Genomic DNA, 25,159 nt, shown 5'->3' on the forward strand with positions numbered 1-25,159 from the left:
TTTTTCCAGTAGCCATATATGAATGTGAGAATTGGACTATAAAGAAAGCTGAGTGCTGAAGAGTTGATGCTTTTGAACTATGGTGTTGGAGAAGACTCTTGCGAGTCCCTTGGACTGCAAGGAGATCCAACCAGTCCATCGTAAAGGAAATCAGTCCTGGGTGTTCATTGGAAGGACTGATGTTGAAGCTGAAACTCCAGTACTTTGGCCACCTGATGCAAAGAGCTAACTCATTGGAAAAGACCCTGATGCTGGGAAGGATTCGGGGCAGAAGGAGAAGGGGACACCCAAAGATGAGATGATTGGATGGCATCACCAGCTCAATGGACATGAGTTTGGGTAGACTCCAGGAGTTGGTGATGGACAGGGAGGCCTGGCGTGCTGCGGTTCATGGGGTCGCAAAGAGTTGGAAATGACCGAGCGACTGAACTGAACTGAATACCTGTCTAAAAGGGTAACGTTATTTAGTGCTTCTATTCTAGATAAAAACATTGATAACTAACATGTTTAAGCCTATCATATTGGCAATGACAGCTATTACACACATAGAGATATACTTACTTTGTGACCCATTAGACTATAGCCTGTCAGACTCCTCTGTCCATGGGATTCTCCAGGCAAGAATACTGGAGTGGGTTACCATTCCCTTCTCCAGGGGATCTTGCCCACCCAGGGGTTGAACCCGGCTTACTCGGTAATTCAAACAGTAAAGAATCTGCCCACAACACGAGAGACCTGGGTTCGATCCCTAGCTCCAGAGGATCCCCTTGAGAAGGGCCTGGCAACCCACTCCAGTATTCTTGCCTGGTGAATTCCATGGACAGAGGAGCCTGGTGGGCTACAGTCTATGGGTTTGCAAAGAGTCGGACACAACTGAGCAACGTTTACACTTTCTCCTACATTGCAGGCATATTCTTTACCATCTGAGCCACCAGGGAAGTTACAGTTCCACAAGTTTTGACTATTTAAGTATCAGAATCTGTTCCATTTCCCCCAGCATGCCCCTGTGTTTTTATAGTCAGCTCTCTCCCATCCCCAGATCCTAGCAACTATTGATCTGTTTTCTGACCCTATACTTTTGCCTTTGCAAAAATGTTTTACGAATAGAATCATACAGTAGGTAAACCTTTTATATCTGGCTCTTTCACTTAGCACAGTGGATTTAAAATCCATCCAAGTTGTTTCATTTACCAGTAGTTTGTTTCTTTTTATTCCTAAATAATATTCCATTGTACCCAGGTCATTTATTTATCTCCTAGTTTAGGTACATTTGAGTTGTTCCAGTTTTTGGTAATTTCAAATATAGCCCTTATAAACATTTGCATACAGATTTTTGTGTGAGCATAAATTATAATTTCACTTGGGTGAATACTTTTCAGTGTTTTTGATGGGAGTCTGGGTTGTATGGTGAGCTTATGTCTAACTTTTTAAGAACTTGCCAAACTGTTTCCTAAGCAGCTGTACCATTTTGTGCTCAGAGTGTATGAGAGTTCCAGCTGCTGTGCATTCTCACCAGCATTTACTATTATCTGTTTAGTTTTTGCTTATTATTTTTGGTTTGAGGTTTTTTTGTTTGTTATGCTCTTCTAATAAAGTATAATGTATCACTTTTAGTTTTATTTCATGTTTCTGTAATAAATAATGTTGGATATCTTTTTAATATACTTACTGTATTAGTTATTAGTTTAGGTTATTCCTAATGTTTTCTAGGAAGTATTGTGACTGTTGATTTTTTTTTTTAATGAAAACTTTATTTTTAATTTGACAAACTGAGTATCTTTAGCGGATTTGATTTTTTTTCCTGTGATTAAAAGAACAGTATAAAATTTCTCTGGAGTTTGAATATCAAAACAGACCGTAGAACATATCCTGCAGTAGTGGTTTCTTACATGATATATATTTTACCAAAATCGCTTTTACAAAAAAGGATAAAGTAATCAAAAAATTCAGAAAAGAAATCCTTAAGAAGCTAGCATGTTACCATCATTTGGATATGATTTCTATTGTCTTTTCAGTGGTACTTTGAAAAAAAATTTGTAGTAAAAAAAAGTAATGCTTTAGAGTTTGCTTTGATACTTTTCCTAATTACTACACATAATCCTGTTTGGTTCCAGATTGAAGTGATTTTTCTGAGTAACTTTAATACAAACTTTTTTTTAATATTGTTGTCCTTCACTATTATTTGTATGTTTTCTCCAAAGGCGAAAGAAGAATTCGTGTTCATACTTTGTGTTTGCCGGTAGTTTCAACTTTAAATGAAGTCTTTCTTGGAGCTGATGTTCAAGCAATTTCAGGGTTATTGGCCAATATGGGTAAGAATTATTACCTATTGTAAACATATTACAAGTAGTAACATTTGAAAAATCTATATACTTGTATTTTCCTTTAATTAGCTTTACAATTTCAGTATTTTAGATTCAGTGTATGCCTGCCAAGTAACTATTTGAATAAATGGGTCTGCTGCAGATAACCTGATCTTTTTTTCTTTTTTAAATTTTACAGCTTTATTGAAATTAGTTTCAGTTTGTTGAGATATAAGTGATATAATTATCACTTAACCCATGTGAGTATATAACTCCATATATACATCCACGAGTATGTATACAGATTCGTACGGCCATCACCTGAGTCTAGTTTTAGAACATTTCAATCACCCCTGAATGAACCTCATGCCCATTAATTAAGTTACTGCTTACTCTCTTCTTCCCTCAATGGCCTTAGGCTACCACAAAACTGTTTTTTGAGCAACTGAGCGCGCACACACACACATACAGACATGTACATACAAACTATATTCTGCCTCACAATCTACCTGCTAGGGACTTAAATACCATGTTTTACTTAATGTTTTCCATCTCAGAGTTGCCTTCTTGAATTTTTGTTTTGTTTTGTTTTCTTTTTGGATCCCTTTTGCAAAACCATAGAGCTTAATGTCATCTTGGTTCTTGCTCCCTTTCTCCTTCAGGGATGACTGCCAGTGAGTCCATTTGCTTCAAATTCAGTCATCAATTTGCTTCAAACTCAAATGCCTGTAATAGGAATAATTACCTATTTTCTTGAATTTCCTATTGGGAAAAAAATGTTCTTTAATGTAACATGGTAAATAATTAACTTCAGTTTAGTCTCATATGTTAAAAGTTAAAAATTGTAACCTAAGAAATTTGAAGGTTCATTGCCTTTATATATTGTTGAACTAGTAGATTTTTGTAACAGTGTAATTATTATATCTTTATTATTATTAACAACAGCAACTATATATCAGGCAGTGTTTGTGAATTTTAAAAAATCTTCACGACAAGTATTAGTTCTTTTATTAAATTTGGTTGATCCCAATATGTACTTTTTACCCCTCACATTTTGTCAAAATCCTTGAGTTAAGGTAATAGTAGTCTTCATTCTTTTTTGCTTATATATAAATTTGGTCATAGCAGTTAATAATGTCACTTCATTGAGTGTATTTTTGATACCACATGAATAGAGTTTAGTTATAGTTTGAGAAGTTTTCAAAGGAACTACAGTGTTTTTGGTTTTGGAAAAATTTTGGGGGTATATAGAAAAGCTTAAAATAGAGTAGCATAACAGATGATGAAGATCATCTAAATAACTAGTTGTTCTTTGAATAAATATAAAAGTTCTCTGTATTAAGAAAGCATGTGCTACAAAAGAAGCATGTGTGTTTAATTGCAGTCTTCTTTCTCAGTGATACATAAAATGATAGGTTACAATTAAAAACATCTTAGATTTGGTGAAATACAATTTTCCATTTGTATTTCCAATGTATACATTTTACAGATAAGGATACTGTGGCTCATAAAGGTTAAATTACTTGCCAGATTTTCATACTGCTAGGAAATAGCACAGAGAAGGCAATGGCACCCCACTCCAGTACTCTTGCCTAGAAAATCCCATGGATGGAGGAGCCTGGTGGGCTACAGTCCATGGGGTCGCTAAGAGTTGGACACGACTGAGTGACTTCACTTTCACTTTCCACTTTCATGCATTGGAGAAGGAAATGGCAACCCACTCCAGTGTTCTTGCCTGGAGAATCCCAGGGACAGGGGAGCCTTGTGGGCTGCCGTCTGGGGTCGCACAGAGTCAGACATGACTGAAGTGAATTAGCAGCAGCAGCAGCAGGAAATAGCAAAACAATATTTCAACACAGGTTGGTTTGATTCTCTAAAGTATGTGCTTTTAACTGCTGTGTTTGGTTCCTTGTGTATGTAATAACTTGAGAGAAAATTTGTATAATTAAAAAAAAGCTTTTCTGTCCTTAACAGTGGGGTAACTAAACTTCTGTCTTTTTTCTCTTTGTCCCTACTTCAACTTCTTTTAGCTGTTGACAGGTCTGTGACGGCCAGTCTGAGTGATGCTCGTGATGCCCTAGTGAATGCCGTCATAGACTCCCTTTCAGCTTATCGTTCTTCAGCCCTAAGTAACCAGCAGCCTGGACTCATGGTTCCTTTCTCTCTTCGGCTTTTCCCACTGTTTGTGCTGGCTCTCCTTAAACAGGTAAAAGAATCAAAATCAGAAACTAACATGGTGAAAGTGTCAACAGCCAAAATTTTTGTCCTGTGAACCTCTTTCTCATAGATAACAATTTATAAACTGTGGGAAAAAATACAAAAAATTAACTACCTAAAGGAAAAAATACAAAAAATTAGCTACCTAAAGGATCTGGAGGATGTACATGAGGAGAAACAAAACTTGGAAGAGGAGGCATGCACATGGTGCACTTCCTGTTAGTTTAGCCTGAGGATAGGTGACCTTTAATGTCATGCATAAGGAATAAAACATCAGTAATTTGCAGGCTTTCTGGTGTGAAATATTAGATGACAGAGTTTATAATTACTGCTTCTGAATAGTAAGTGTAGAACCCCAGAACAGATAGAACCAAAGAAAGTGAAAGTCACTCGGTTGTGTCCAACTCTTTGTGACCCCATGGACTGTATAGTCCATAGAATTCTCTAGGCCAGAATACTGGAGTGGGTAGCCTTTTCCTTCTCCAGGGGATCTTCCCAACCCAGGGATCGAGCCCAGTCTCCTGCATTGCAGGCAGATTCTTTACCAGCCTAGCCACAGGGGAAGCCCATAGGCACTTAGTAACTAGTTTTTTAAATGAATAAATGGAACATCTTTCATTTCCTATAGTATTCTTTCTTTAACAGCCTTTTATAATCTTCCTTATTTACAGTCAGTGCATTTGTTTTAAGGCAAAGTTTCATTGCTGTTATCTCTCTGCCTCTTTCTACTCCTTTCCATCAATAGAAATGCCCAAAACCTTATCTCTGAATTTAGTGTTCATGGAGCTAATATTCCAGTTGAAACTGACAATTACTTGTTAACTCTATTCTACTAAGTAGCTGTCTTCAAATTACTAATTTTCTTGGTTGATTTGTGAGCTTTGTTATTATACATTATTTAATTTCTCTAGCTGTGGGAGAAATGAGGATAGTTAACCACCATTCATCGTTTCTCAGCTTTTACAGAATACTTAGATATTTGGTTCTTCATACTTCATATGCCTTTTTTTTGGCATCTGCAATGTAACTTTATCCTTCTTGTCCTGTTATTTAGATTTTTATATTACTATTGCTTTATGATAGATAGGATGTTTAGATCTATTTCATTGATTAGGAAGGAGATGCCAGAGAGATTGAATGATTTTGCCATGGTCAGATAATTAATTTGTCAAGACTTTTAGGTAAGGATATAGCCACAGTTTAATAGATGTGTGTGACTGATTAAGATATATTTTTGTAAGAACAAGTGACAGTAAATTTGTTAATTCTGTTTGAAGCTATTCTTTTAACAGCTGATATTTGCAAAATTTTATATGTATTTGTTAAATACCTTTTTTCTGATGGGTATATTTTTTTGTTATAGAAATCATTTCAGACTGGGACAAATGCACGTCTAGATGAACGCATTTTTGCTATGTGTCAAGTGAAAAATCAGCCCTTGGTTTACCTTATGCTCACAACTCATCCCAGTTTGTATAGAGTTGACAATCTCTCAGATGAGGTAAGATTGATTCATTTTTTTATTCACTTTTACTTGAACATTTATAAGGCTAATTGTATTGAATCCATTGAAGAAATGAAGAAAGGTGTTTTCTTTCTTAAAGCTTTTCATTTTATTCTTATATAAAGAAATTTTGGCTTTGGGAAGCTCCTGAAAATAGTACTTTTATTTAAGTTATTAAAGTAATAAACTTTACTGTTTGTTTCAGATGAATCTTTAGAGAGATCTAAATAAATGAAGACATTGTCAAATTGACTCGAGCAACCTATGATTTATTTATTTAAACAGGTTGATCTGAAAGGAGTATCCAGTGTGAAATTACACTTGAATGCCCAGGTCAATGTTTAGTGTAATAATAATCTTGAATTGAAAAGAAAATATTTGTCCAAGTTATAACATTATTTTCTTTTGATGGGAAGTTTTCTAGAGTTAAAGCTGCAACCATGAAAATGTTAAACCATAATCTTTCTATAATACATTGTAATCAAGTTAGGATATATATGTTAGAAGTAATACTTTGGTTAGAAATGTTTGAGTTTAAATATTTTAAGGTACCTTGCATATATGAAGGAGATAACTTTTTAGCAAATGAAAATTGTTGATGACATTATTAATTTGTATTACAAAAATAATGACTTAAGATTACTTCTGTGTTTGACAAGTTCAACTAACTGGACCTGTATTTTTCTCAAATTGAAAAGTGGCAAATTAACATAAAAATACAAATGCAGTATGTTAGGTGTCTATAATATGGAGACCATTAGGAGAAAAATAAATCACTCATAGTACATACATTCAGAGACAAGCACTATTAAGATTTTCAGTGGTATATTTATCAGGACTCTTCTTTTGCAAGTGAGCTTAGGAAAGAAGGGACTGACTGATGTGGCACTCAAACACAAACCACAGGAAAGGCTAGGGTCTAACTTAACTCAGGCCTAACTCAAATTCATCGATTCTGTATTGCTTCATTCTTTCAGACCAGCCTTTTGTATAAGACTAGAAAACAGAGCCACTGATAGCTTCCCATCTTTACTACCAGAGAAGGACAAGGCTTTCTTTTCTTAGTTCACATTAATTTCTGATTGGCTGTATTTGGGCTGTAGGCTCTCTTGTTCCCCACATGCCCTAAGGCCAGAGGTCTTAAGGTGCTGTGATTAATAGGTCCTAGTAGAGCTAAAGCCTTCTGAAGGTAGTACCTCTTGATAGGTCAGTATTTTATTTACTTTCTCCCTTAGATAAGATTCATTAAATACCAAGTTTTAGTATTTAAATCAAATTTTGGTCAAAAATGTATAGTTACGAATAATTAAAGGTGTATATTTTAAGATAGCAGTATCATAGTCAGTGATAACTGAGAAACTTCCATTTCTGGACTTATTAAATAAATGTTAAATTGAAGAGAACTAGAAAATTCATTTGCATTAGATTTACATCAGGATTTATATATGATCTAAACCACACAATCATCTGTTATCATTAACTAAATTCCGGACTTTATTTGAATGTCACTAATGTAATTTATCTAATCAGGATACATGAGTACTAATTACTAATTACATTTATTGTGTTCATTTTTAAAATAATAAATTAAGATCAGAGAGTAATTTGGGATCACGATGGCTTTGTTTAGATAAACGATACATATTTCCTCCTCGTCTTTATGTTTAAATATGAATAATTGTGATTTACCTAAATAAATTCCAAGGTCTCAAAGGTAACACTCATTAAATTTCTTTTTATTATTTAATTGTGGCTCCCTAATAGTTATATCTAAAAGGCTTTAATCTTTTGCTAAATTTTTAAGGGAGCAATCAGCATCAATGATCGCACTATACCTCAGCCGCCTATTCTTCAGCTTTCAGTGGAGAAGCTGAGCAGGGATGGGGCCTTTCTCATGGATGCAGGTTCTGTGAGTAGTCTTGACTTCTCTCTGTACACTACTACCCTCATTCCTCTTAGTTTCTCTCTTAACGGATTATGTATTATTTAATCTATATAGTTTTGTATTTGCCACCTTCTCCTCCATAGTCTCCTTGCATGCGGAGCATATAATGTCCTGTCATGGTAAATAGTAGTTATCATTACTTTAGTTGGAGCCTATACAGTCTCAGTAAACTAACTTCCCTTTTTGATCTTTTAAAACACAGTCAGTGGTTAAAGGTTAAGTCAACATCTCACTGTTAAGCTGTATCTCAAAATAATTTTCTTCCTCTCTCCAGGTACTAATGCTTTGGGTTGGAAGAAATTGTGGACAGAATTTTCTCAGCCAAGTTCTAGGAGTTGAAAACTATGCATTAATTCCACAGACCATGGTAAGATTGTGTAATTATAGTGATTGTGGTATGCTTAAAAGGCGTTTCAAATGATGGCAAAAACATGAATATCCTATTTTGAAATCATAACTGTATTTTAGAGGCATTCTTTAGGTTATTTTGCATTTTTGACTTGCTTGCTCTTATACGTGTATACTATTTTAGTGAGAAAGTAATGAACGTAGTTAATGGCCAAAAAAAGTTTGCTGCTGTTGGCAGCAGTTGGCATTAGTGTTAGGGCTCTTCTGTTTCTCTGTTTTGTGTTTTTTGCAAGTGATTTCATTGTTCTTTGGCAGAGTCCCTTTAACTGCTGCTTTAGAATAAGAACTAAGCTAACTGCCACACAAGCCAACGACTTGTGACCAATATCAGTTGGATTTATATTGATTATTGGAGAATGTAATACTGGACTCTGTCACCCACTCTGTAACCTTGAATAAGTCATTAAAAGCCTCATTTGTAAAAATAAGAGCGCTGTTCCCTATGGAGGAATACTTGAAACAACACATGAGAAAGCACATGTTAAATCTATGTAACATTTGGATAATTGTGAATTTTAAAGTTAGAATTAATTATAACATGGTCTTATTTCATGTCATACTTTTGGGTTTCAACTAGTTTGTCACCAACTTTGGAATATATTTTATGTCCGCATCTTGGTCATATTTATGGGCTTAACTTCATTTATAGAACTCATTAGGAGATTTATGTATTTAAAAGACAAAGGGTTCTATCTAGGATAAGCATTAGCTTAATGGCTGATCTGGGTGACTAGGCACTGTAGGTAATGAGATAAGAAATTGTTATATTTGTAATAACTGTCTGAATGGATCAGTTAATTCTAGATGTCATAATAAACAGAAGATAAGAGGTAGCATATTCTTCTAGATCAGTGTCTGACAAACTAGGCCTAAGGAGGCCTGCCACCTGTGTGTGAATAAAGTTTCAGTGGAGCATGCTGCTGCTGCTGCTGCTAAGTCGCTTCAGTCGTGTTCGACTCTGTGAGACGCCATAGCCGGCAGCCCACGAGGCTCCCCCGTCCCTGGGATTCTCCAGGCAAGAACACTGGAGTGGGTTGCCATTTCCTTCTCCAGTGCATGAAAGTGAAAAGTGAAAGTGAAGTCGCTCAGTTGTGTCCGACTGTTCTCGACCCCATGGACTGCAGCCTACCAGGCTCCTCTGTCCATGGGATTTTCCAGGCAAGAGTACTGGAGTGGGTTGCTATCAGTGGAGCATAGCCATGTCCATTTACTTACAGTATATAGTCTGTGGCTGCTTCAGTGGAACAGTGCCAGAGTTGAGAAGTTACAACAGAGCAAATGACCTGCAAGCCTGAAATATTTATTATCTGTTCCTTTAAAAAGTCTGCCTACCCTTTAGGGGTAGGGAGAAAATTGTTGTATGTAGAATCTTAGGCTCCTCCCTAGACCTCCTATATCAATTGCAGTTCAGTAAGATCCTCAGGTGATTCATATACAAGATAAAGTTTGAAAAGTATTATAGATGATAATTTAGAATAAGTTGTATATTGCTGGTTTTTGTTTAATAGACAGACCTTCCAGAACTTGATACACCAGAATCTGCCAGAACAATAGCTTTCATCTCTTGGCTTAGAGAGCAGAGACCATTTTACCCAATACTTTATGTAATAAGGTAAGTTGAATTTGTCATTTGTCAATACTAAAGCAGTTTGCTTGGCTTTGCAAGGAAACCTTTGAGTTGAATCATAGGTATGTGTAACCTATTGCAAACTCTTTAGAAGGATATAGAAAAAAAAATTGTATTTTCAATAAATAGTACAAGTTAGTAGTATTAAGTTATGCTTTATATCCATTTATTAGCAAAATAGATGTCAAAGCTTTGTGACAAATCCACTGTTTATTTTACTATTACATTTTGTCTAATATTATAAATATTTGTCTTTTATTCCTAAGGGATGAGAGTCCGATGAAAGCAAACTTCCTTCAAAACATGGTAGAAGACAGAACAGAATCTGCATTATCATATTATGAATTCCTCTTGCATATACAACAGCAAGTGAATAAATGAACAAATGAAGATACTCGACTTAATAATTTCAAAGGAAAGTCACAATAACACAGAACACCTGAAAGTGTGTAATACCTTCCTTTCCTGTTAGGTTTGTGGACTAATGTGATGATTATATGTTCTCACTGTGATTTCAACAAACTGTAGCAAATGAACACAGCGGAGAATCAAACATGCAACTCTGAAATACTGTATTTTTCAAATCAAAATATATCTGCATATGATTGATCACACAAATGACCTTTATTCTTTGCTGCCAATTATGTTTGAGTTGTTATGGATTGAAGTAAGACAGTATCGCAGAGGCAAAGTGCATTTTGTAAAATAAAGACTTCTGTGTTCCAAATGTATATTTCTCATTTTTTTCTGAATTTTTGGCTGCTACATTTAAAACCTCACAAGATTAAATGTTGCGGGGAAGTTACAAATCCATTGATAATGAGCTTTTTAAAATAAAAAGATTTTTGAAGTAAATCATATGTTGGAAAACTAGTATCCATCCCCCAGAGTTTTGCTTTTTTTTTTCAAGGAAGAAAAAGGATCATCATGTTAACTAAAACTAGAGTAAATCAACTCTAGTCTAGCTTGAGAAGAATATGAAGTGATACAGTCAAGCTTTGTCAGTATTCTGTATACTTGAAGAACAAAGTCACTGATCTGGAGTGAAAACTCTTAAGAGGTTTTCTGATTTGACTGCAGAAGACTTGGTTGGACACTGTCTTATTCTGCAGTGAAAAAAATCTGAGCTGTCTTCATAAATACGCTGGGACTGGCAATAGTAGGGAGATGAGAAACTTAGTTATCTTGATCCTTTAAGTGGGTTTTATTTGGTACATTTCTGCTCTGTGATGTATAATATAAAAGCATTATATTGGTGAAATGAGTATGAATGAAAGAAATTAAAGATTTCTTAAATGCTGTCTCAAATTCATCAGTAACATTTTCTAAGGAGTTTTATAATTGAATTGGAAGTTGCTCATAAGATTTATTCTTAACATTAAAACTTAATAAAGCACGAATGCCACTGTTTGGTTTAGTGAATATTAAGATCACACAAATCCGATATATGGAGATGATAAAAGAAACTTGATTTCTGAACATGCTCAAGATACTGCTTTTTGATTTGGCCAGAGAAATATTATAGTAAAAACTATTAAGTGAATTTTGTTTACAAATAGGGAAATTATACATCTGTATATTTAAGGTGGTGTGATAGAATATCTTTAAAAAGAGTTTGGTCCAGTTTTCACAGATTCATTTTGTCTTGTATGAACATTTTGAAGTAAAAGTTGTTCATGAGTAGTACTTGATGAAAAGATTTTTGTTTCTTTGTTTTAATGGATTAGAAAAATGTGTTTACAATCTTGATCTTACATGATCACCAGTGAAATAGTAACTTTCAGGTTTACATCAATATGAGCTGACTTTTACTGAATCGTTTTGGGTTAGGGAAGAAATAGGTCCCACTAGAGTATATACTACTGCTTGCCAGCCAGATCAGAATAATTGTGTTCTATAAAAATATTATCTCCCTGAAGCAGTGTTAAGGTTTATTTTCAGTTTGCAAGTGATACATTGAACTGGAAATTTTCTTGAAAGCTGCTTCCTTTATTAGGAAGCAATTTTCAAATTATAGCTAATTAGAATACATTTCTATTTTCCCCTCCTCTAAAGAAACTGAGAGTCATTATTATGCACTGATGTTTCTTAAAATAACTAAAATTCTGTTCATAATGTGAATTTTAAATGTTGATATTGTAGGTCCTTTTTTAATAGTAGTAATAAATCTTCCAGAGGGGAAAGTTTGTGCTCCTAGGGACAGTAATCTTCCTCGTGCCTCACTTTCATCCCTAAGTGGGTATGACTCTTGTTATTACCACATGCTTTGTTGGTATATTTCACAAATTTACTTTAAAAAAATTATTTTAGATATTGCATAACATGTGCAATCCAGAATAATTTTATAATAGCCAGGTCATAAAAAACATAACTTTATTAAGAATTCACAATATTTGTTCTCCCAGTAATGAGGGAATGAATGAATCTTTTGGAGATATTGATATTAAGCAATTATTTTTTGCAATATTGAATGTGTTACTTTAGTTTTTTTTTTTTAAGTAGGGCACTACCTGCTATCTCATCTTGTATTACTTTTTGATGTAAAGCAACTAATATTTACACTATGCCATATTTTTTTTATTGTAGTTGTAAATTATGAAAGATCCTTGAATTTTCTACAGATCTACAACTACTAAAGTAATTGACAAGGGCAATCTTGGTATTTAAATCTGAGTGGCAGTTCTACCATAAAAAGTACTCTATTTTTCTAATTTCTAGGATTTTTAAAATAACATTTCTGTAAGTCTGGCACATTAATACTTCACTCAAGCTGTACCATTTATTTAGTTTGCCTATATTTCATTGTTTTAATTTAATGTAATGTATTGAGTCTAATAGACTGTTTTACAATAATTAGAATAAAAGAGTTTTCTTCTAATCAAAGATGCATAACAGCTGTTATCTAGGGGACCACCAAATGTGATTTCAGGATTTTGTTAACTATTACAAGTATAATCCTTATGTAGAAATTTTAATTTTGTAAAGTAGTGTATAATATTGTAACATTAAACTCTTGTTTTCAAATTCAAATCTGTATTGGTCTTCAATGTGCTGTGTTAAATCTTGCTTCTCTGAAATGTTAGAGACAAGATGTCTTCCTTTTTACAGTTTGTAATTCTCACTGTTTTTTTCCTGTAAAAGAAAAAGTCATTTGTAACCCATGCAAATAATCGTTTGAATTGTGCTAACTTATCGATTTGGCTATTCAATAAAGTTAATTGAAAGAGCTTCATACTGTGGTTATGTATTTAAATTGACATGAATAACTTGACAGTCACTGAGTAGTTCTATGTTGTACATCCAAATTAAGTCAATGGAAAAATACTGTTGAAGAGGCTTTAAACCTATGTCAGAATCTGGGATTTCATAATCCTAATTCTAGATGCTCACTCTTCAAGAACAGCTAAGTTTAAAATTCTAGATTGAAAGGGTTTTAAATGGTTTATTTTTTAATTCTCAGTATGTTTAAGGTACTACTCTATTTGTGTCCCTTTTGTTACTGATATGATGCCTACTGTAAGTCTAATTTTTATTTGAAAGATAATGTTAGCTCTTACGATTTTTCTTTTATCCTTAATATGCTATAGTTGTAATAGTTTTACTTGTTGTTGTGTTTAGTTGCTAAGTAAGTAGTGTCTGGCTCTTTTTGATCCCATGGACTGTAGCCGTCTGTCCATGCGATTTCCCAGGCAAGAGTACTAGAGTGGGTTGCCATTTCCTGCTCCACAGGATTTTTTCGACCCAGGAGTCAAACCTGTGTCTCCTGCGTGGCAGGAGGATTCTTTACCATTGACTTGCCTGGAAAGCCCAGTAGTTTCACTACTCTGAGTTTATTGTTTATCCTGCTTGTTTTTCAGTGCACACTTTAATCTGGAGATCCTTGTCTACTTTCAATTCTAGAAAATTCTGGCTTTTTAAAATTTTATTTTTAAAAACTAGGTATAATTGACATATAAAGTTATTTTAAGTTTTTGCTTCGGTTATTCCCTCTATTCTTTACCTTCAGAATTCCTTTATGATGTATGTTTTTACTAATTCTGCTTGTGACTATGTCCATTTGAAGCTTAATCTCATCTATTGAATTTTATATTTGTGTAACATTTTTGATTAATTTCTGCCTATTTTGTTCAGTAATGTATTAAAACTGTTCTATAAAATTCTGGGGATGGCTTTCCTAGTGACTCAGACGGTAAAGAATCCGCTTGTGATACAGGATACTAGCAATTGAACCCACACCCCCTGAAGTGGAAGTGGAGTGTTAACCACTAGACTGCCAGGGAAGTCCCCAAATTGTAATTGATCCTGACTCATCAGGACTCTATCTTCTGCACATTTATTACTAGGAATTAATTATTTCAATTGTAGAATTTTTAAAAGCACAGTCTGGGCCTCAGAGATGTAGATCTGAACAGATATGCAAGGAAACCTTTTCTAACGCTTTAAAATTACTAACTAGGGCATGTCCCTGGAGATTCAGCTATCATCCAAAGAGGAAATGTTCAATTTCAATATTTATACTTGAGCTCCTTTTTTGTTGAATCCAAAAAAACATTGCCGTTTGTTTTTACACTTTTTTTCAAAATCCTTCTCTGTCTGGGACAGGGTCAAGTGACTGAACAGTTTAAAACAGTATTTTATTACCTTCTATCTAGTCAGGGTTTCACGGGCTTCCTGACTTGGAGCAAGCTCATGTAGCAGGCTTCCTTGCAGGGGACACTGCAGGGGACACACTGGGCTGCTTCACCCTCTGCAGCCTCAGATGGGATCTGACCATGGCATCCTCTCAAGAGGGATTCAGTTCACTCATTTACTCATTCACTTAGTCGTTAACTGCACACCAGGGCTGCATTACGACTTTTGTGGGCTGTAGGTACTTTGCTTTTGTGGGCTCCTTCCTCTATAAAAGCACACTTAAAATTATACTTAATGACTGTGTCAGTATGATAATGCCTACCATCCAGGCTGGATTCATCATTATATATAAATTATCACTACATTTTCCTTCTCATTTAAAACAAGTTCAAACTAAACGAATTTATTTAGAAACAAAGAAAATAAACTTATGGTTACCAAAGAGGAAAAGGCAGGGGAGGAATAAATTGAAAGTAATGGAGTTAACAGATGCACACTTTCATATATAAAATTGATAAACAGCCAAGATTTACTGTATGGCACAGGGAACTGTATTTGGCATCTTATGCTACTGCTACTGCTAAGTCACTTCAGTCGCCTCCGACTCTGTGCGACCCCAGAGACAGCAGCCCACCAGGCCCTGCCGTTCCGGGGATTCCCCAGGCAAGAACACTGGAGTGGGTTGCCATTTCCTCCTCCAATGCAGGAAAGTGAAAAGGGAAAGTGAAGTCGCTCAGTCTATCTGACTCTTAGCCTACCAGGCTCCTCCATCCATGGGATTTTCCAGGCAAGAGTACTGGAGTGAGTTGCCATTGCCTTCTCCGTTTGGTATCTTATAGCAAACTATAATGGAAAAGAATAATTTTAAAAAGAATAGAGGGAAGTATATATGTATATGTGTGTACATACCAAAGAAGCCTAAATAGTTTTATATCTTTATAAAACTCATTGAAAATGCCAAGTTTTGACACTTCCTCTAAAAGAAAAATTTGTGCAACTATTCAGGTAAACTTAATCTAGTGCTCTCAATGCAAGGCATGGGGTAGAGTGGTCAAATTTTTTTAAATGGTGGAAAAATTAAAGATTTATAAAGGAAAAGCAAAAAATAACATACACAAAAATTTTTTAAATGGAGGTGGACTTGCCCTTGTAAAGTTCTGATACCGGGGGAAATTTTTCTTGAGCTATGCCAGAGCCCTTTGGCCTTGCCATGCTCAGTTGCTTCAGTTGTGTCTGACTCTCTGTGACCCCATGGACTGTAGCCTGCCAAGCTCCTCTGTCCATAAAATTTTCCAGGCAACTGGAGAGGGTTGCCATTTCCTACTCCAGAGGATCTTCCCCGCCCAGGGAGCAAACCTACTTGTCTCCTGTATTGGAATGCAGATTCTTTACCACCGCACCACCTGGGAAGCCCATCATATATACATACATATGGTGGCTCGGATGGTAACGAATCTGTCTGCAACGGGGGAGACACAGGTTCAATCCCTGGGTAGGGAGGATCCCCTGGAGAAGGACATGGCTACACACTCTAGCATTCTTGCCTGGAGAATAGCATGGACAGAGATGCCTGGCAGGCTACACAGAGTTGGAAAGGACTGAAGGACTAATACTTTCATATATATATATATATATATATATATATATATATATATATATATATATACCAATTACTTTGCTGTACACTGGAAACTAACACAATCTTTGCTTCAATAAAAAATTCAAATTAAAACATTTTCTTGGGCCCCTATTGTATGCTGTCAACATGGCGTAATGGATAAGGCACTCCTGTTGAGGGCCCACACTGTTCTAAGAGCTGTAGCCCTATGCAAGAACACAGTGATTGTCTTCATGGAGCTTATGTTTTACGAAGTGGGAAGCAGATAATAAAAGTACATTCAGCTCGAGAGTCAGTTATAATTGTTAAGGACAAAGGGCAGATAAGGAGAACAGAGTGTTGAGTTGGGACGACAACATAGAGTGGACAGAGAAGGCTTCACTGGGAAAGTCTTAATCAAAACAGGCATGCATTTGGTAGAAGCACTGCTGAAGATGAGGAATCAGCACTAAGAACAAATCCCAGCGACAAAGCTGCATAAAGCGTCGCTCTCGAAGTTACGTATTCTCGACGCCTCAAAGCGAGCCCGAAGAAGGTCACTGGAAACCAGTGCCTGCCACTGCAGACTCCATTTTGCTTCCTGGCATCATGTAGGAGGAGTCTATTCCTTGATCACACGTTTCCAGTGGGTCAGACTGGATGCCGGGTTTCTTCACCTCCGAGTGAACGGCAACGGGGCCCGGTGGCGGGGGAGGAGCATTGAGGACCAGCCCAGGTGGGAGGAATTAGAGCGGCCAAGGATGCCCTCACTCAAGATGGCGGCGCAAATCTCGCGCTTGGTCCCGACAAGCAGCGCGCCCGTTTACGCTGCATATGCGGCCCTGCGCTCTGGGGGGCGGGTCCACAGCGGTAGGGGCACGCGCGGCCTGCGGCCCAGTCTGAAGTCTTGGGTGCCGCGGCTGCCGCTCACGTCATTGTCACTACTCCTGGACAGTGGAGGGGAAGATGGAGCCGGTGACCGACAGCGGGGACCGGCCGGGGGCCCCGGCTGCCTCAGGCCTGTCGGCTTCCCAGCGTCGGGCGGAGCTGCGGCGGCGAAAGCTGCTCATGAACTCGGAACAGCGCATCAACCGGATCATGGGCTTTCACAGGCCGGGGAGCGGCGCGGGTGAGAACCTCCGTTCCCCATAGTTTCCTGTCATCCCTTTTGAGTCTTGGGAATCATTCTTCCTTTCCCTCCTCCACCCCTAGACTTTTCTGACCAAGCCCTGCTCTGTGACCTCTCCTCGGGCCCCGCCCCTTTGATGAGGTCCCAGGTTCTCACTTCTTCACCGCAGGAAGTTTCTCGTTTTTCTCAGTTTTCCGCCGCAAACTGCAATGCTCTCGATCCTGAGACCCTCTGCCGTGGTATACCCTATGCGCACTAACTCTGAGGCGGCCCCAACACCACCCCCCCCCCCGTCACCCCCTCGCCTCTCTTGAAGGGCGCACATTTTATTCCCAGACTGCTCTACCTACCGTGCCCGTCAGGACGATTGCCTGCCTTTCTTCCCCTTGTAAATGCTTTCCCTTCCAGTGCCTTCCCTAGCGTCTGCCTTCTTTTTGTTCTCTCGGCCCCCATGAGCTTGTCTTTAATTGAACTGCCCCTCTAGTTCGTCCGACGTGAATCACGGCCCCATATCCTGGTGTCTGTGCGGTGCCCTCGACACTGTCATCTGCAGGCCTTCTTAAACAAGTGATAAAAATTGGAGCGACCATTCTTTAGAGACCCAACAAGGGAAACATGCCCATCTGAGGCCTTATCTCGTAATGTGCAGAGATTGATATGAATGATGTCAGAAACTGCCTTCAACACTGAAAGGAGTTACTCATTTCTCCCCCAGTGACATGTACAATGGGTTTCTTAAAAAAAAATTTTTCCCCCCTGTATTTACTGTACACTCTTAAATTTCTATTTAGTGTTGCCTCTAATATTTGGCCTTCAGTCACTGGCTGCAAGTTCCTTAGATCCTTGTGACTTTTGCTCTGTGGGGCTTTAGCTATAACTCTGAATTTTTAAACAGTTAACAGATTTGCCACTGAAAACTGCAAAGAGAGGTAAGAGCCGTATTTCAAATTCTAGAACAATTGTTAGGAGACACATTTTCTCCTTTAATGGTTAATAGCAGAATATTCTTTCCCAAAGCATTTTCTTTGTTCTTTTGCTTTGAGATTTTTATTTAATCTGTCATTAAAGGTTCCCCCCAACCTTTGTTTTGTTTTAAACCGGAATAGCATCCTAAAAGTGCTGAAGTACCTTCTAATGTCTCCTAGATGACAGTAGAAGGGTTACGCAAACCGGTAGGATGTGCCACACCCTATGCTGATCGGACTCTGGATTCAGAAATGTAATATTAAAAATAGTGGTTTTAGAAAATCTCCGTTCCTAACTCTTTCCCAACTTGTCTATTAGCTTTATCTTCTGTCCCCAAAGTTTGGGTTATATCCTCTGAAAGAATACTCTGACATTTTGTTTGTGTGTGTAGAGGAAGGAATTTGTTTCTTTATGAAGGATCAGTATTAATTCAGAGGCTGCCAAATTTTAGCTCTAGTGGCATATTTTTAAATATTAACAAGAAAGATATTGTCCAGTATGTAATACTTAAGGCTTCTAAATTTCTTTTCTCAGAAGAAGAAAGTCAAACAAAATCAAAACAGCAGGACATTGATAAACTGAACTCCCTCACCATTCCTTCGGTTTCAAAGCGAGTAGTGCTGGGTGATTCAGTCAGTACAGGACCGTCTGACCAGAGTGGAGTGGCCGAGGTAAAGGGGACTCAGCTGGGAGACAAACTGGACTCCTTCATTAAACCTTCTGAGTGCAGTAATGATATAAGCCTTGAGCTCCGGCAGCGGAACAGAGGGGACCTGACAGCCGACTCTGTCCAGAGGGGTTCTCGCCACGGCCTGGAACAGTACCTCTCCAGATTTGAAGAAGCGATGAAGCTAAGGAAACAGCTGATTAGTGAAAAGCCCAGTCAAGAAGATGGAAATACAACAGAAGAATTTGACTCTTTTCGAATATTTAGATTGGTGGGCTGTGCTCTTCTTGCCTTTGGAGTTAGAGCTTTTGTTTGCAAATATTTGGTAAGAAACAGTGGAAAATGAAAATTGGTTATAGTGATGAGTGCTTTTAATCCATAAGATTCATTTCTAATATGAATGTAATATTTGTGATCCATGTGACTGGAGATGTGTTATAAACTGCTGTTTGCCTTAGGTACAGAATGAAGTGTTCCAGTTAAATACAGAGCCTGATGATAATGCTAAAATCTTCTTGTATGCCAAGTACCATTCTAAGTGCTTTACATATATTAATTTGTTTAACCTCATCCTTAAGAGCCAGGTATCTTTTGAATCTGTTTTGTAGATGAGGGAATGAAGACTCAGGTGAAATCATTTGTCCAGGGTCACATTACAACTGGGATTGTGACAACTGGGATTAAACCCAGGCAGTTTCATTCCAAAACCAAAGGGTAAATTACCTACACATCCTATATATTAATTACCGCTTTTCGGATAACTTGAAATACTAAAATACAGTTTTGGTCCTGAACGTGATGTGATGTTTTTAGGGTTCAGAGGCATTCAGCATTTTATAATGTTGTACTGTTACCATAACCGCAGTCCATCACGTACCCTCAGATGCCAGTGGCTGTTCTGAAAGGTAGGATGTGTTTTACTGTTTACAGTATGTGAAGAAAAGAAAAAGCACAACTTATATTCAGTGTCTTGGTCTTTGAGGTGTTTCCATGCAGTAGACATTTTAAGAAAACCTACCAAGTACCAGGCACATAAATAAATTTTCAGATAATTAAGGTTAATGTTATTAAGCAAAAAAGTCTTTAAAAGTCTCTCTTTATGCCAGTTTTTTCTTAAAGAGAATTCTGTTGAACAGATTTTTTTTTTTCTGATGATAAATTTTCATTGTAGCTTTCAGTATTTAGTGAGATGCAGAGCTGCTTTTTTTCTTTTTTATCTAAAGGCCTCTGCACTTCCATGTGTTTTAAAATTATGTCCTATTTTTGTGCCTCATTTTGTTTGAGGTTTTTTGGGTTTCTGGACTTTTTTCTTGCTGTCGGATTTTCAGCTGTTAATCACTGCTCTTACTATGCTTCCATTTAGTAATGCTTGCTCCTTTACTCCCTTCATGATATTTTAGTTTTAGAAATAAATGTAACTGAAGTATTATTTTGATATTTTCTGTTTTATTGTGTGAGAAGCGAGATAACCAAGCTGTTTTATCTGTAATACAAACACCTCATTATTTGAGGGCCAGAAATGAATTCATTTCTTGCCCCAAAGTGTGACTGAGGTATGTATGGCATCTGTTGCGAGTATTGAGCCTTTTAGATGTGCTTTCAAATTGTCAGGTAAATACCTCTAGATGAGAGGGATGTTTCTGCATGATGTATTATACATCAGTGGCCACCAAACACTTTAAATTACTTAAAAGGTCAATTTTTGAGAGAGAGGCATTTTGGGGAATATTGAAGGAGTATCCTCCCTCATAAAACATAAGAAACATTCTTTATGTTAAGGAAATCACACCTCTGTATTTGTCACCGTTTTGCAGAAACAAGACTGCTTTCAGCCACTAAAATTAAATTTTTATTACGGTTTTTTTGCTTGGAATTTTATCACTGCTGTTAGTCTGATTTATTGTGATTTGAATGATTATGTTGGAAATATGTAACTTTATCTTCTATCTTCACAGTCCATATTTGCTCCATTTCTTACTTTACAACTTGCATACATGGGACTATACAAATATTTTCCCAAGGTAAATTAATTTTTTTTCTAAATTGGGTGATATATTTAGATTGATTAACGACTAGATGATTTCAAGAACTTTTAAAAAAGTATTTATACTTACAGTTTAAATCAGTGCTATTCAGATTTGTTTGGCTCACCACTGTGGATCTTCAAACTATTTGTTTCTGTTTGTACCAAGTTCAGTTCCAAAAGTAATTAGAAACTTTTATAGCAATTTGGCATTACTGTAACATTTTTATTGTATTTTACAAAAAATGTTAGTCCACGATGGACTGGGGGGAAAGCCTCATTACAGAGTTTGAATAGTACTTGTCTAAGAAAGTGTTTAACTTAATTACTTAGTAAATTTAGTAATACATTTTGTTTCTAATAGCGAAAGTTAATTTAAAAATGGCTTCAGTTATCTTCAGTTAGTGTGGTCCTTTCTGAGCGCTTAATAACAGTGCACTTTATCTTTAATGCCAAGGGTCTGATAACTTGCAAAACACGCTTGGCCATACTTAGCAGAATTATGAGGAGTATCAGTGTGGACCTGGTCTACTTGACTATAGTTATACTATGGGACTTGGCTTGCCAGTAAGATAAGCTTATTTGAGTAATTGTGTTTTGTGTGAGATTTTTGCTAAAAAATGGCTACTTGACTGTTTGCTTGAAGTGAAGTGAAGTGAAGTGAAGTCGCTCAGTCATGTCCGACTCTTTGCGACCCCATGGACTGTAGCCTACCAGATGCCTCCGTCCCTGGGATTTTCCAGGCAAGAATACTGGAGTGGGTTGCCGTTTCCTTCTCCAGGAGATCTTCCCAACCCAGGGATTGAACCCGGATCTCCCGCATTGCAGGCAGACGCTTTACCATCTGAGCCGCAATGCACTGATAGACCTCATGTGTGTGTTTAATAGATCTGAAACATATTTTTGAGGGGTCATGTAGTCAAATACTCAAAGTAAGAGTAAAGAAGGACAAGTAATTTCATTTTTTATTCGAAATGTTTTTATGATATAAATATATATATATTTATTGATCCTTTCCAAGAATGTAGTTTTAATTCAAACATTTGTTTAAACGTTTGCTCTTGAAACATTGATTTTAGTTTTCCAGTAGCACAAGTTTGGAAGCAACCTAAATGTCTACTAATAAGTGACTCGTTTAAAAAAATTATGGTGTATCCATTCAGAATGATAAAGGTCTCCATGTGCTGATAATGGTAGCCTGTCAAGAAATACTAAGATAAAAATATAGACCAGCATCTATAGTATACTCCTTTTTTTGTAAAAAGGAGGAAAATTATATGTATTTGATTTTGCTTGTATATGTGTAAAGAAACTCTGGAAGAATATTACATGAAATTATTAGCAGTGGTTATTTATGATAGAGTGTGTATTGGTTACTAGTGAAATGGGTGAGTGAAAAGGGAAATTACTGTACAATATTCTTTTAACAAAACATTTTGCTGTAACAGGTCTCAACAGAAAAATTGAAAGAATTATGCAGTTAACACCCGTTTAGTTACCACCTAGATTCTGTAATGAAAATTTCATTGTATTTATCATATATTTACTCAGTTTTCTACACATCTTCAATGCATCACTTTTTAAAAATACATCTTTCTTTTTTTGGTGCATTATAAAGTATGTTGTAGATGAAGACATCAGCATATTTTTCCATTACACATTTCAGCTTACATATCAACAAAAATTCAGTGTTTCTTTATGGTTCTTTTTCTTTGTTTTGACGTAAATTTTTCATACATTGAAATGCTCAAGTCTTTATTATACCTTTAATGAGTTTTGACAACCTGTGAAACCCAAATCCTTTCAAGATTTAGAACATTACTGTCAGGAAGTTCCACCATGCTCTTTTCTAGGCAGTCCCAGCCCCCGTACCATGAAGGTCTGATTTTCTTTTACCTACCATAGATTAATTTTAGCTGTTTTAGCACTTAATATAAATGGGATTGTTCAGTACATACTTCTTCATGCAAGGCTTCTTTCATTCTACATTGTATTTTTGAGATTCATCCATATTGTTGAGTGCATCAGTAGAATCATTGTCTTTTTTTTTCTGAGTAATACTCCATTGACTGAGTATATCCACTTATTTATCTAATTTTCCATTGATGGGCATGACTAAAGAAACTAAGAACTTTCTTGAATGAGTTTTTTGTGGACATAAGTTTTGATTTCCCGTGGATAACTACAGCTTTTTGTATTTAAAAATTTTTTGCAATAAATTTTTATTGGATTGGATTTGGTGATACCGAATCATTAAATGAAAATTCAGCCTTGAATCTCTTAAAGAATGAGACTAGAAAATTATACTAGGAAATAAATGTTTAATGAATAAATGTTTGTATCTTATTGCATAGGCTCCTCATGACTCAAGTGGTAAAGAATCTGCCTGCAGTGCAGGAGACACAGGAGATGAGGGTTCGATCCCTGGTTTGGAAAGATCCTTAGAGAAGGAAATGGCAACCCACTCCAGTATTCTTGCCTGGAAAGTCCCATAGACAGAGGACCCTGATGGGCTACAGTCCCTAGGGTCACAGAGTTGGATATGACTAAGCTTGTGTGCACATGCGCGCACACATCCTATTACATATGAAATCGAACGTGAATTCTTTGCATGGCAGTTAGGCTTGACTCTACAGAATGTTCCTTTGATTCTGTTACAAATGATTGACTGTCCTCCAGAACATCTATCAGTTTTCTGACTTTTGTTGTCATGAGACTTAACCCTACAATAGGATTTATCCACTCACTTCTGCTCCTGTAAATCTTGCTCATTCTCAAATGTCTGTTTTTTTTTGTTTTGTTTTCTTTAATTTGAAGTCCTGCTTTTTAATTCTACTTCCTCCTGAAATCCTTCTCTATGCTTTATTTGTACATAAAATACTGAAGTAATTTCTATCTCCTTTGAGCCACTATAGCACACATTATCCATGCAAGTATTTATATTCTGTCTGGGAATGCGTTCCTGTTTTTGTCTTAAACTTTTGTATATATCTTAAATTATTATTTATATCCTAATCTCCAATATAGGGTTTTTTTTTAACTTTTGATAGCAAGAATAGTGTCTTCCTTATTGCTGAGCAGTTTGTTCCTTTACATATTATATGATCAGTAAATGTTTGTTAATATATTGTTGATTGATGTCTTAAAACTTCATTAGCGGTTTTGAAATCAGTTAGGCAAAAATAACAGCACTGATGTTTTTTATAGAGCTTAAGTAGTCTTCTGAAAGCTGTAATATTTATTTAAGTCTTTCTCTATGCAGAGTGAAAAGAAGATAAAGACAACAGTACTAACAGCTGCACTTCTATTATCTGGAATTCCTGCCGAAGTGATAAATCGATCAATGGATACTTACAGCAAAATGGGCGAAGTTTTCACAGATCTCTGTGTCTACTTTTTTACTTTTATCTTTTGTCATGAACTGCTTGATTATTGGGGCTCTGAGGTACCATGACGCCTGCAGAACTCAGGAAGAAAAGCTTACAAAAAATAATTTCTATATTGCAGTGTCTTTAAAGGAAGAATATTGGTTTACACCTTCATGTAATTCTTTTACTTCTTGGATTTGTAAAACCATTTGATTAGGAATGGAATGACTGGTTACCTGACTAGAAAGGATTGAGTTTGTATTAATACTGATGCGATGTTTAGAATACCAGTGTCAGTAATTGATTTTTCTTGTTTGATTAGAATTCCTAGTCTACACTTTTTCCTAACTTCTTGGATTTGTGATTTATCTTTTGGGAGCTGAGCTTGTGCTTAAGAGGGCGATGAATGTGGTCTCAACCGGTCCCAAGAACTGCTTCTTGTATTTGTATTGTTCTGTCCTAAGAAATGGAGCCATCTTAAAAATAAAATGGAAGAACTCAAATTGTCTGTTTAGTTTGAACATTTTAACTTCTAAGGGCTGCATAAGGTAACCATGTTGAGTCAGTATTTTCATTTTTATTCCAGCACAAATATTTAATGGAGGAAATGATTAAGATTCATACATGTGAAATTAATAGGTATTTATGAAATCTTTCCAAAAATTTTTGTTAGCAAACTTCAAAATTGGAAATTTTTACTTTTGAGTTTTCGATTTTCAGAAGTTTTTTTTTTTTAACCAGTAGTATAGAATGAGGATGAGATGGCTGGATGG

At 36.3% G+C, this 25,159-nt stretch overlaps 2 protein-coding genes and 1 long non-coding RNA gene across 3 annotated transcripts in view; all 3 read left to right on the forward strand.

Moving 5' to 3' along the window:
• Positions 1-13,236, forward strand: part of SEC24A (SEC24 homolog A, COPII coat complex component) — a 73,607-nt gene extending 60,371 nt beyond the window's left edge. The window contains exons 17-23 of the mRNA XM_019964935.2: positions 2,202-2,312; positions 4,334-4,509; positions 5,884-6,021; positions 7,829-7,933; positions 8,244-8,336; positions 9,886-9,989; positions 10,271-13,236. Of these exons, the coding sequence (XP_019820494.2) occupies positions 2,202-2,312; positions 4,334-4,509; positions 5,884-6,021; positions 7,829-7,933; positions 8,244-8,336; positions 9,886-9,989; positions 10,271-10,385 (842 nt within the window). The 3' untranslated portion in view covers positions 10,386-13,236. The remainder of the gene's footprint in view (positions 1-2,201; positions 2,313-4,333; positions 4,510-5,883; positions 6,022-7,828; positions 7,934-8,243; positions 8,337-9,885; positions 9,990-10,270) is intronic.
• Positions 13,237-17,075: 3,839 nt separating this feature from the next.
• CAMLG (calcium modulating ligand) lies at positions 17,076-24,889 on the forward strand. The gene is made up of 4 exons (XM_019964936.2): positions 17,076-17,362; positions 18,863-19,320; positions 20,951-21,016; positions 24,281-24,889. Exons 1-4 carry the CDS (start codon positions 17,200-17,202, stop codon positions 24,470-24,472), a joined length of 879 nt encoding a protein of 292 aa, XP_019820495.1. The 5' UTR covers positions 17,076-17,199; the 3' UTR covers positions 24,473-24,889.
• Positions 19,327-20,855, forward strand: LOC139184166 (uncharacterized). The gene is made up of 2 exons (XR_011567686.1): positions 19,327-19,709; positions 19,809-20,855. It is a non-coding gene; the product is annotated as an uncharacterized lncRNA (long non-coding RNA).
• Positions 24,890-25,159: the final 270 nt, after the last annotated feature.

Source organism: Bos indicus, chromosome 7 (assembly GCF_029378745.1).
Source record: "Bos indicus isolate NIAB-ARS_2022 breed Sahiwal x Tharparkar chromosome 7, NIAB-ARS_B.indTharparkar_mat_pri_1.0, whole genome shotgun sequence".
Taxonomy (NCBI): Eukaryota; Metazoa; Chordata; class Mammalia; order Artiodactyla; family Bovidae; genus Bos; species Bos indicus.

What these genes read in the sequence shown, in the direction of transcription:
- CAMLG (XM_019964936.2), top strand. Translation starts at nt 17,200, where the DNA reads ATGGAGCCGGTGACCGACAGCGGGGACCGGCCGGGGGCCCCGGCTGCC. An exon ending in CAGGCCGGGGAGCGGCGCGG is followed by an intron (nt 17,363 to 18,862) that starts GTGAGAACCTCC and finishes TTCTTTTCTCAG; the next exon opens with AAGAAGAAAGTCAAACAAAA. An exon ending in TATACAAATATTTTCCCAAG is followed by an intron (nt 21,017 to 24,280) that starts GTAAATTAATTT and finishes TTCTCTATGCAG; the next exon opens with AGTGAAAAGAAGATAAAGAC.